This window comes from Chelonia mydas, chromosome 19, assembly GCF_015237465.2.
Source record: "Chelonia mydas isolate rCheMyd1 chromosome 19, rCheMyd1.pri.v2, whole genome shotgun sequence".
NCBI classification, from domain to species: Eukaryota; Metazoa; Chordata; order Testudines; family Cheloniidae; genus Chelonia; species Chelonia mydas.
In genome coordinates this window covers 3,283,663-3,296,671 of record NC_051259.2, presented here as the reverse complement: position 1 = coordinate 3,296,671, position 13,009 = coordinate 3,283,663, and the positions used below count along the sequence as shown (strand labels likewise).

Sequence of the window (13,009 nt, the reverse complement as noted above, 5' to 3'; positions counted from 1 at the left end):
TTGAGCCCACAAGATCAGAATTTAAACAAAGATTAGATGCTTGTACTGATAACATCCCAGTTATATTTAAGAAGGTAAATAAACCTTCCTGCTTCAGGTAAGGTGACCAGATGACCAGAACAATATATCAGGACACATGGGAGGGCAGCCACAGGCTCACTCGCCCCCCAAATCCCCCCCCCCGCCCCCGGGCCAGCTCTAGGTTTTTTGCCACCCCAAGCACAAAAAAAAAAAAAGCCAGAGTGCTGCCGAAGCAAAATATCAGGACAAATGGTGTCCTGACTGTACATCGGTCGGGACACGGGACAGACAACTAAATATCAGGACATCTAGTCACCCTAGCTTCAGGGCCTAAGCCAACTATTAACTGACAAGATTTGGGAAGAAATGTCCCCTATGGGTAGGTTATTCCATAATTGTCCCCAGTGGCATTTTTTACACTATTTCCTGAAATATCTGGTATTGGCCATTGATGCAATCTGGACTAAATGGACCACTTGTCATATCCAGTATGGCAATTCCTACATTATACGGGCACAAATTAGAGTAAGTACAGGAGCTAATCAAAACTGAATAAGAAAGTGAGGGATTGTTTCCTTTTAATAATTGCATACTTCCGCAGTACAAGTAGGTGACCAGGGCAAAAATAGTTGTGCCCGGTGCAAAGGGAAAAACAACCCCAACTATAAACAGAAATTCAATACACTTGATTGCTTAAAATAACTTGTATCTTTAATAACCTACTGCTTCCTGCATCTCCAGTTTCTTTCTGCATGTATTGAGCAAGAGGAGGAACTGTTCAGGGGCTTTAAATTGTCTAAGCCAGTTAAAGGCAAAACACAAAGATGGGGGAAGCACTTGCTGATGGAGTTGCCTGCCTAGCAGGGAAAGGTGATGTCACTTAATGCCTAGCATGACTTTGGTGCGTCTAAAAGTGCCAGTGGGCGACGGGAGCAGTGCATGGGGGTCTAACAGTTTGTCAGGCCTGTACACTAGGGCTATGGCTACAAAGAGCTTCCCCGTCAATTAATCCACCCCAATGAGCGGTGGACTCTGTCAGCAGGAGAGGCTCTCCTGCCGACATAACGCTGTACACGCTGGTGCTTAAATCAGCATAAATTATGTCATTCAGGAGGTGGCTACTTCACACCCCCTGAGCAACATAACTTCTGTTGACTTAAGCTATGGCTACACTACAGCCTAAGTATCATCATGTTACGAAACTCGTCATTGTAATGCCTGGAAATGCAGTGAGAGTAAACAGTGCATCCAAGGAAGCTCATGCCTAGATCTTCAAAGGTATTTAGGTACTGAACTCCCTGTGTTTTTGGCATCTAATTATCTTTGAGGTTCTGGGCCTATGTCCCTGTTGCTGGCTCTGTTCCACAATGGATTTTTGGTCCATCTTGAAGTTAGAATTTACAGCCCAGCCCAGCTCTTGTCATATGAGCAGCAGCAGGTTTGTGAGATGCAAGCATCACAAATGTGCAGAGAATTCTAGCAGGCCCCTTTCTGTGTTCACTGTATCTGCTTGGGTACAACTGACAGAAATAGGAAGCAGAAAGGGTACCGGAGAACTACAGTGACACAAACTTGACTTAACACCATGTCTAGTCAACTGAAACCTTCCTGCCAATGATGCTGGTGTCACTGCTGCCCTCGGCTAAGGCAGCTCCGTCTGGCACGATTATCCTTCAGAGGAAATGAACCTCTGACAATGTCCATGTTAAGTCTGCTTGCTGGGGATGATTAAATCCTTTCAGATTTATCCGTTCCTGGGGGCAATGCCTATTTCCATTGTTTCTTGCCCTTTTGTTTTACCACTTAACACTAGTGCTCGTGCCCCAGATTTACAGTACTTTGTGGACAACCCAAAATGAATGAAACATCAGCTGAGCGTTTGACCCACTATTGGTATTGCAACAGCCAAATAAAAATGACTTGAGTTGGTCAGTATTAACCCTCGTCATGGCTGGTATCCTAGTCTTATTTAGACTACAGCTCCTCCACTGCTGTGTTGGTGGGGTCTGAATAACTAGTCCAGGAGGTGCTGCTGCTCAGCAAGGAGCTATTTGTGCAGGTCAGGAAAAGTGGATCTGCTAACTCTAGAATCCTCTCCTGCAGGGGGATTGAACACCAGTTCTAGGATTTAGCAGAGTGGGTCACCTGTCTGATACACATAGCACTGTGTATATTACCAAATGGCATCCCCATAATATTGTACATGCTAATCAATGTAAATTACACTGTGTGGTTCAATTAAATATGTTGCCAAAGCTTCTGGTACAGCCTCTTGTGGGAATGTCAACAATAAATGGAGTTAGAATGATGCCACAGTCAATCTCCTTTGCTCTATGAGGAGCCCTGGGCTTCCAAGTTAGAAGCATAAATGAAAGTGGGTCATTTGAATTCTGTGGTCATTGTTAACCCCCTGCTTGAAGACACTGGTGTTTTTGTGCGCGTGTCCTCAGAAATGTCAGGCAGGCTTTTTGTTATTTAAAAAATACTAATGCTAAGCCCGACATCAATGCTGCTGACCTAACTCCATGAGAATAAGATGTTCTGTTTCAGAACTACGTGAGTTACTGAAGTTTGTGCCTCACTGACGATAAGAATTTGCCTCTCCCATTTGGGGATCTCAGCATGCTTTACAAATAATTAAACCTCACCATCCTCTGCCCTGGTAACGCTTGTAGCAAAATATTCGGGTGTAGATTCCAGGGGGTGAAACGGAGGCACAAAGGTGTATTTCACAGTAAGTCAGTAGTTGAGCCAAGAATCGAACCCAGGAGTCCTGCTGCCCAGTCCCTAGCTCTAACTCCCCAGATTTGCAATGGCATTTTCTATTCAGTTAGCTTCTGCTCATTAAAATGATCATCTGAGAACTGACTGTGAACGAAAACTGGGACGTGACGGTTACTTTTTTAGTCACACCTGGGTTCATCTGTCATGCTTTCAGAGAGGAGTCTAGCACAACAGGCCCTGATCTGGCTGATGCCACTATGCATTGACTACAGCAATATAAAGGTTCTGTACCAGTAATAATGTTAAGGCCCTGGTCAGCCAATCTGATCCTCTGATATTGAGGGGATAGGCATGGTGGTCCAGCTGCATGCATCAGATTGCAAGATGAGGGCTCGAGAACGTAGGCTGTCTTCTAGTGAAAGGGAGCCATTCCTGAAGTGTTCACACAGTTCATCCTTGTGAGATGGTTTTGTAAAGTTCACACTTTGTAGTCAAAGTGTTGCTCATTATTTCTGCCCTCTACAAGCCCTTGCAGCAGGACAATGGGGAAAACAACTAGTTCCAAAAAAGAAAAGAAAAAAAAAAATCAGTGATGTTTCACCAACATCAACCCAGAGGGTCACACTCCCCTCAGAGTGACTAAGTCAATAATGACAGCAGGGATGGACCTGGCCCAGAGTTTGTAAATAACTCCTCTATGTGCACTTGCTAATACCACCCGAGAGAGCAGGAAATGCCTGCACGTGAGGCAACTGAAAAATGCACCTGACCCCCAAGGCAGATCATTTAGACATGGCTGTTATCGAACAACTAAATGCTTCAGGCTTCAGTTTGCTCTCTGCCACATTCAACCTCCAGGGGCCAAGGAGCATTCAGCATCCAGGTCTGCCTCAGAAATCCAAGGGCACCGTGACCTTCTTCCGTGGATATGGGGAGCTCCCATCAATGCTATCAGGAGTTACTGTTGTAAACCCCTGCTATGCTGATGGTGAATGTAAGGTCTGAGGCTTCTTCTGCAGCCACATTAGGACAGCAGCAGCCAGGAGCCAAGAAGCGGAAAGTCACACCCTCACATTCCATCTAAACTACATTCAAACAATGAAATAGCACGCTATAAAGAAGGCACTCTTATCCCAATAGTACCCACCACCACCACCAGATAACAGATCTAAAGATGTTTAAAGAAAACTTTGTTTGACAGCTTTCTGTCTGGCAAGGAATCACTTATCAACAGTTGTGGTTGTGAAATCTCTACTTCTTTATAGTTTTTCCTTACATAAGAACGGTCATACTGGGTCAGACCAAAGGTCCATCTAGCTGAGTATCCTGTCTTCCGACAACAGCCAGTGCCAGTTGCCCCAGAGGGAATGAACAGAACAGGTGATCATCAAGTGAGCCATTCCCTGTTGCCCATTCCCAGCTTCTGGCCTTTAGGGTCCTTACTTCTCTATTGCTTACCTGTATGGTTTCTGTCTGGTTCTTTGGTTTCTGTCTGCATAACTAATTTTGCAAGATTTAAATCAACTAAGGTGGTGGGGTATGAGTGGGTAAAGAATTGTTTCGCAATAGGTTAGGATTGGTCAAAGAATTACTTTATAATATTTTAGTTAAATAATTGGTTAAGGTATAGCTAAGCAGGACTCATGTTTCACTATATAAACGGGTCCAAAAGGAAGTTAATTGGAACCAACTCCAGGACACAGCCCAAGATCAGAGCTGCCAGATCTCAACACCCTGCCAACTATATCGTGCAGAAGCTGGAGTCCCTGGATGACCTGATCCTAACTGGCCACCAGGAAAAGTTTGTCTGCCTTACTGGGAGTGGTGAGCACTGTATGCTTAGCGTGTGCATTCTGTTTTAGTGATTGTTAACAGAGGTTAAGAATAAAAAGAAAAGGAGTATTTGTGGCACCTTAGAGACTAACAAATTTATTTGAGGTTAAGGATATATGTGTAAGGCTCTTTCACTAGTAAAAGACCCTACAAACCAGCAGAAGGTTATGCCCTGAGCTCTAGGAACAGGGTAAAGGTGGGAGCTCTACTGTGCAGGTAAACTGAACACTTTCACTGACCCCTACATTCTCAGATCCCATTTCCCTTCCATGGCTTCGTAGCGACCCTTACACATTACACATAACCACAAGGGGGTGCTTCTAACACAGCACTAACGAACGCCCCTGATGTCAAACAAACCAACCTATCATTCCCATTTGCCAACAAGGTTCACAAAGGAGCAAAATTAAAACAATAAAAGCTGCTATTAAATAAAATTGTCCCCTACTGTTCTCTCATTAGCCTAGCAGAGAAAAATGACTCCAAAAAATACCCCGCCAAATGTGTCTCGCCATGAACCTGCTAGGAACCCCAAACTGCTCCAGCCCTGCTCAGCCGACAACCCTGAAGGACATCTTAGTTATTAAAGCATTTCCTTTTTATTTGATGATGCTTTAATGAAAGGTAGAGTGAGACTGAGGAAAGTGCTTACCGGACATCCTGTTTAGTACAACCCCTTGTGCCATCTTGGGCAATATATTACCCGAAGTTATTGTAAAGTTCTTTCACATCCTCCTAGATTCAAAATTTCCCTGTACTGCATCTACCTTAGTTCCACTTTTGATTCTGTGTTACATTCTATTTGGCCTTCCCGCTAGAGCAAAGATGATCATTAGAGTGTGACAGTAACATCACTGGTGCTGCTTGGAGTCTCCATAAGTGCTGGTTTTCAGATAGGCAGGACTTGCAGGGACAGGGTGGGGAAGGAGGAGAGGTGACCTTTTGGGCTGTTTCTCTTCCTCACTCTCAAGCTAAATGGCAATTGGTGTATGTGGAATTTGTATTTGGCAATAGCAGAGTGTTAAATGGATACTGATAACTTAAAAATCTTATAATGTAAAATTTCTTTAGCTATGGCTCTGATCCTGCGAACACATAGACACGCTTAAGTTATGCATGGGAGTATCTAAGTTCAGCACGTACATGAGGATCAGTGCTCAAATTACTAACCACACTAGATTATTAAATGTGGAAGGATTTTAGAAGCCCCATTTCCTTGTCAGGGTTTATGCTCTTTGTCTAAGTTTCTGCTTTTCTCCCTGCTTGGACCATGAAGTCAATTTCATCCTCACCCTGGAGCCATGCTAACGTTTGTGAGGCTGCAGGAGAATGCTTATTTATTTCAAACAACTATTTTACTGGCATTAAAACAGAATTGTGGAAACATCTCTATTATCTTCGGGTTTTTAAGAACTTTTTTTTACCCAAATATAAGTTATGGGACAAATTTTAATTGTCAGATTCAATTTGGAAAACGGCATTTTTATACTTCAAAGGAATTGTTCAGCTTCATTCCTGTTGTGGCATTGGATATATTCTTGACTGCCGGCCTGTGTGTAAACTGCATGAGTGGAGTTGGCACTATGTCAGCCCTGCACACCCGGCACTCCCTCCCCAGCCGCCATTGCACACCTGGCACTCCCTCCCCTAGCCCCCCACTGCACACCCTGCACTCCCTCCCCAGCCCTCCCATTGCACACCTGGCACACCCTCCCATTGCACACCTGGCACGCCCTCCCCATTGCACACCCGGCACGCCCTCCCCATTGCACACCCGGCACGCCCTCCCCCAGCGCTCCCATTGCACACCTGGCACTTCCTCCCCTAGCCCCCCATTGCACACCCTCCCATTGCACACCCGGCGCTCCCTCCCCAGCCCCCCATTGCACACCCGGCACTCCCTCCCCCAGCGCTCCCATTGCACACCTGGCACTTCCTCCCCTAGCCCCCCACTGCACACCCTGCACTCCTTCCCCAGCCCTCCCATTGCACACCTGGCACTCCCTCCCCTAGCCCCCCACTGCACACCCTGCACTCCTTCCCCAGCCCTCCCATTGCACACCTGGCACACCCTCCCATTGCACACCTGGCACGCCCTCCCCTAGCCCCCCATTGCACACCTGGCACTCCCTCCCCCAGCGCTCCCATTGCACACCTGGCACTTCCTCCCCTAGCCCCCCACTGCACACCCGGCACTCCCTCCCCAGCCCCCCATTGCACACCCGGCACTCCCTCCCCCAGCCCCCCACTGCACACCCGGCACTCCCTCCCCCAGCCCCCCACTGCACACCCGGCACTCCCTCCCCCAGCCCTCCCCTTTGCACACCCGGCACTCCCTCCCCTAGCCCCCCATTGCACACCCTCCCATTGCACACCCGGCGCTCCCTCCCCAGCCCTCCCATTGCACACCCGGCACTCCCTCCCCCAGCCCTCCCATTGCACACCTGGCACGCCCTCCCCAGCCCTCCCATTGCACACCCGGCGCTCCCTCCCCAGCCCTCCCATTGCACACCCGGCGCTCCCTCCCCAGCCCTCCCATTGCACACCCGGCGCTCCCTCCCCAGCCCTCCCATTGCACACCCGGCACGCCCTCCCCAGCCCTCCCATTGCACACCCGGCACTCCCTCCCCAGCGCTCCCATTGCACACCCGGCACGCCCTCCCCAGCCCTCCCATTGCACACCCGGCGCTCCCTCCCCAGCCCTCCCATTGCACACCCGGCGCTCCCTCCCCCAGCCCTCCCATTGCACACCCGGCGCTCCCTCCCCCAGCCCTCCCATTGCACACCCGGCGCTCCCTCCCCCAGCCCTCCCATTGCACACCCGGCGCTCCCTCCCCAGCCCTCCCATTGCACACCCGGCACTCCCTCCCCAGCGCTCCCATTGCACACCCGACACTCCCTCCCCAGCCCTCCCATTGCACACCCGGCGCTCCCTCCCCCCGCACAGACGGGACACTCCTAGAGCAGCCGCGAGGGAACCCGCCCAGCCTCGCTGTGGATCCAAGATGGCGGCGCTGTGCAGACGCGCTGTGGGCCCGCAGGGAGCTGCCGCCCCGCCCCGCCCCGCTAGGGGGCGCTGCCCCCGCTCCGCCGCCTTTGTGGGCGCTGGGGCCGGGCCGAGTCGCTCGCGCCGGCGCTGGTTGGCCGGGCGGTCGCGCCTGCGCACTGGGGCCCAGGCGGGGAGGAGGAGGAGGCTGCCCAGAGGCTGCGGCGGCCGCAGCAGCAGCGGGAGGCGGAGGGAGCCGCGCTCGCCCCCCGCCCGCCGTCCGCCCAGCTCGGAGCCGTGCCCGCGTGGATGGGATGGAAGCAGGACCCTCGGGAGCAGGTACCGGAGCCGGGAGCGGGGTGGGCAATGGGGCAGGGGGGCTCGAGCGGGGCAGGTGCCGTGGGGCAGGGGGGCAGTGCCGTGGGGCGGGGGGGGTGAAGTGGGGCAGTGCAGGGGGGGTGCCGAGGGGCAGGTGCCGTGGGGCGGGGGGTGGTGCAGTGGGGCATGGGGGCTGTGCAGGGGGGCTGTGCCGTGGAGCAGGGGGGCTCGGGCGGGGGGGTGCCGTGGCGCAGGGGGGCTGTGCAGGGGGAGGCAGGGGGGCTGTGCCGTGGGGCGGGGGGGCTCGGGCGGGGAGGTTCCGTGGGGCAGGGGGGGTGCAAAGAGGCAGGGGGGCTCGAGCGGGGGGGGTGCCGTGGGGCAGGGGGGCTGTGCCGTGGGGCAGGGGGGCTCGGGCGGGGGGGGTGCCGTGGGGCAGGGGGGCGGTGCAGGGGGGCTGTGCCGTGGGGCAGGGGGGCTCGGGCGGGGGGGGTGCCGTGGGGTAGGGGGGGTGCAAAGAGGCAGGGGGCGCTGGGCAGGGGCAGGGGAGCTGGTGCAATGTGTGGGAGCTGCGATGGGGGAGGAATTGGGGATGTGGTGCGGTGGGGAAGAGGCATGGGGGTTGTGTAGTGGGGGAGTGCAGTGTGGAGATAAGGGGCTGCAGTGGGGGAGAGGCTGCACAAAAGGGGAGAGGGAAATTGGTGCAATATGGGGAAGGGGGTATGTGGTGAGCTGCCAAGGAAGACAGTGCAGTGGGGTTACAAAAGGAGAAGGGGAGTTTGTGCAATATGGGGTTATGGGGCTGCAGTGGAGAGAAGGAAGTGGGGGGAGGTGTGCATGGAGGATGGGGAGACTTTGTTTTATGGGGGAGGGGGCTGTACAGTGAGGGTGTGAAAAGAGATGGGGGGTTGGTGCAATGTGTAGTTAGGGGCTGCAGTTGAGGGAGAGGACGTGCAAAGGGATGGAGAAGTGGTTGATGCAGTGTAGGGGCAGGAGGTCTGCAATGTGGGGCCTGGGAGGGCTGTGCAATGGGGAGGGGAGGCTGTAAATTATCGAGGGGCATGTGCAATGGGTGGGATTCAAGAGGGATGGGGGCTAGCATTTGTAGGGTTGGGGTCTGCTATGTGGGGTCCAGGAAGGCTGCGCAGTGGAGAGGCACTGGGAGAGAGGGGCTGCTGGTGCACTGGAGGTGTAGGGGGGCTCTTGAGTTGAGGGCTGTATGATCTGGGAGTGGGGGGTCCTGTGAAGTTGGGGCCCGGAAGGCTCTGCGTTGGTGTTTGTTCAGTGCTGTGTATTGTAAAATGGGGGCTCAGTGGTGGGAAGGGGGAGGACAGGGCTGCTACTAGGGGGTGTCAAGGAAGGATGGGGAAATGGGAAGTGTTGTAAGGAAGGGGCCTTGGGGGGGGGCTGAGTGTTGCATAGGAGGGGGTGTAATGGGTTATTGAGGGGGCTGTGGGATGGGGGTTGTGGAAAGGAGAAGACCCTTTAAAGAAATGAGTGAATCCAACAGCTTCAGGGAGGGGAAGTATGAAAAAGGGGAGATTTCTTGGGCTGCCCCCTAGCGAAGAAGATGGGGTAGGTGCTGCATGGAGCAGAGAGGGCTTTTCGGGGTGGATTGGCAACTGAACCAGGGTTGTGCAAGGGGCTGGTTGCAGAGGAAGGGGACTGTTGGGTAAAGGAGCCGCAAGCCCCATCAGGATGGTGGTGGGAAGCAGCAAGCTCCTGCAAGAGGCTGACTAGGGGGAGGGAGCCTGGAGGACTGAGGCAGCTGCAAGGGGCAGGATAAGGGGCTGTTGAGTTGAGCAGCAGGTGCATGTCCCTGCAGAGCATGGTGTGTATAGATGAATCCTGCTGCTAAGGTCCTGGACTGCCAAAGACTCCTTTTATATCTCAAACCCCAGCAAATGGCTTATCTTTCCAGGATAGGGAGGGGAGGAAGAATCCCCCATTTCTACCCATCCTCCTCCCCCACCTAATGCCTGCAGGAAAGTCTTAGGGCGAAAGGCAGCAGACGGTGCTCGGCCTTGGAGCAGGAGTGCTGGTGCGCTCTTGTTTGGACACAAGGTCCAGTGGCGGCCGTTTTCTTGTGACAGAATGAAGTGGTTTCTGTCTCTGTGCTTGGGGCATGCGTGAAGTCTGGGCTTCCTTTGCACGCCTGACAGCTGGAGAGGGGAGGCAGCGACTGTTGCTAAAGAGATTCATTCTAGTGCCCTCAACGGTGTTTAACTGGGTGTGCTGGGGAGGAGCAATGTGAGCGGCTAACAAGGCTTCTGAGACTGTCCTTTCCTTGGTTTGCCCCTCCCCTGCAAAACCCCTCCAAATGTCATTTAAACTGCCGCTTTCGTAGCAGTAGATCATTTAATTCTTCTTCATGTGGGTTCCATGGATGTTTTTATTTGATCTCAAATGCGTGACTTTAATTTCCTACAGAATATTACTGCCTAAAATAAAGGGTGGTGGGTGGAGAGAAGAAATCAGTCGCGATGCTAGATCATCGGCTTCTGTTAGGCTCTTGAAACTAAATTGATGAGTTTGGCGCCAGTTAAAACGGGTTAGCTTAATTCTGAAGTAAATTAATTTAACTTGAACGCATCGAAGCCTCAGTTATAACGTGGGTGTTTTCAGTGTCATGGGGAAATAGCTCATCTGTACATTGATAACTAGAAGCTAATACTTAACACTGGCTTATTAGCATTCTGACTAGTGTGACCTCGTGGTTAAAGTAGGAAGCTGGGAACCAGGACTCCTGGGTTCTGTTCCTGATTTTACCAGTGTTGTGCTGTGTGACCTTGGGTGAACACTTAATCTCTCTGTGCCTCTGATTTCTTATCGATAAAATAAGGATAATGATGCCCTCTTCCCTTACACAGTAAAGCTAAAGTAGCTTTGAGATCCTAAGATGGAAAAGTATGCATCAGATTAGAATTGCATTATATTGTTCATCTTTGCATGCCTTGCACTCTACTGTATCGGGTTCAAGTCCTTTGAGTGGGGGAAGTGTGTTGGTGGACTAGACTCCACATTTAAAGACCCTGCCGTGAATGGCTGGATCATGGGAATGCAGCACCTTATTCGTTCTGGTCAGTTACTCATCAGTTATTGCAGGAAGCTGCGGGAACTCTGCATAAATTATAGCAGGCTGCTGCTCTAGGGTGGTGGCCTTTATTTTTCCTTTCCACCACACACTTGTGAAAAACTTAATTTGCAGATGGCGTTACTGCTGCTGCTATTGAAGCAAAAAGGGTGTCTGAGAGTCAGTGTAGTTCTTAGTGACCTCACCCACTCGAGAAGCCAATAGGGATTAAGTCCACTCAGCACCTAGCCAGGATCACGCCCAATGTGCATGAACTTGCTACAGTTTTCACCCAGTCCAGAAGCTGTGGGCTAGAACAGTGCACTGTGGGGCATGCGCCACTGATCTAGGCTCTGGACACTGCTCGTAGAGCAGCTATGGCTGAGCATCACTGACCGTGCCACCCCCAGCAGCTGAGACGCCAGTGATGGAAAAGGTCCACTTTTCTCCAGGCCCAGTGTGGGGGACACGTCCTCAGTGTCTAGTGTGAGTGTGGCTGTGTCTAACCCATAAATCTAACAGATCCGCCAAGAGGCTCTCTTGACAACCTCCCATTGTTTCTGCTTGTAAAATCTGCTACTCTTCGCTCATAGAATGGCTCTGAAATCCATAACTGGGTTCTGTATGCAAAGGCCACCTTGTCTGTCCCTGAAAATCTTGTGTAATGACACGGAGAAGAACTGTTTTGCTTTCCATTAATCCAGTTAGGCTCATCATGAGCGTTTGAGCAAACACCACAGCAAAGGAGATGGGGGAAAAATATCTGTACTGAAAATTATTTGTATATTTGCAATAAAGTACATCGAACTTCTAGGTGCATGCACAAAATAAACAATTTCAATGTAACATGTATCAATAGAAAAAAATTCTGTACACTCCCTTCTCAGTTCAGCTCCCTTTCACCCCACTCTCCCTCTTTAGCTATAGCCTAAGCAGCCAGATAAACCTTGCATCAAATAGTACCATAATCCTGATCTTTGATTTGATAGTACAGTGTATGGAAAAACTTAATATAGATATGTGGAACATAAGAATGAGTGGAAAGACAGCAGAGAAGAACTCAGCCCTTTCTCCTTTTAAATTACATGCAGTTAAGAAAGGAAGTTTTGGGGAAAAAGGAAACTAAACACACATGCATGGTGGTTTTAACTACTAAGCCCACTCTCCTGTAGTTGGCACCTTCTATATCCCTTACAAACTTCCTAAATACCGTTAAGATTAACCGTTGTCTTTGTGTGTTAACCTCCACAAAAACCTGCAGCTGTTTCATTCTAAAGGATTTTTTTATCTTCAGGAAACACGAATTCATGTCTGGGTATTTACTGTGTTTCTTGGACAGGATTATTTCATGCAACAAAGGCGGGAGAAGCACCTTGCCTCAAGACATAACATGTGATTTATCTCTAAATGCTTTCTGTTGTGTAGCTACAACACCTACGAAAGCAAATGTGAGACTAATGATTAAAATGGCAGATGTTAAAAGAAATCAGGAAAATAAGCATACTGAAATTATCCTGCAAGGATGCTCTTGTTTGGTTTGTAGGGTGATTTTTTGGTAAATCACTGCTGTGTGCATACACTTTAATCATTTTAGCATGGCGGAAACTGGCATTTAGATCCCAGTCTTTGGGCCTGCTCCATTGATAGGGAGTAACTTTGTATGCTAGTACAGTAGAATCCTTAAAAAGGAGGAAATAGTGTCTCTTTGCCTTGTCCTGTGTCTTTGAACACAGTAATCAAGTGTCCGAATGTTTGCAGTTCCGTGTGTCTGCAGCTTAGTGGCTTCTGTGTAGAAGTTCTAGATGACTATATGTGTAAAATGCAGCTGGAACAAGGGCATCTCTTGCCTCTTCTAGACACTGAGAAGGCAGAGATCTGGCACTCCTGATCCATGACTGAAAAGACTGGATTAGCAACCCACACTGAAGATATTGTGAGAATCTTGCAAGCAGCCAGCGTTCCAAAACACTGCTGGCCTTTTCCATACAGTGAGCAAATACATATTTCCATATATAGTCCCGTACTGCCTACTGCAGGGTTTCCTGTACTTCTCGCTG

The 13,009-nt window shown here is 50.5% G+C and overlaps 1 protein-coding gene across 1 annotated transcript in view; it reads left to right on the top strand.

Moving 5' to 3' along the window:
- Positions 1–7,729: 7,729 nt before the first annotated feature.
- Positions 7,730–13,009, top strand: part of LOC102941038 (argonaute RISC catalytic component 1) — a 46,502-nt gene continuing 41,222 nt past the window's right edge. Inside the window, exon 1 of the mRNA XM_037881782.2 lies at positions 7,730–7,903. Coding sequence (XP_037737710.1) covers positions 7,879–7,903 — 25 coding nt within the window. The 5' untranslated portion in view covers positions 7,730–7,878. The remainder of the gene's footprint in view (positions 7,904–13,009) is intronic.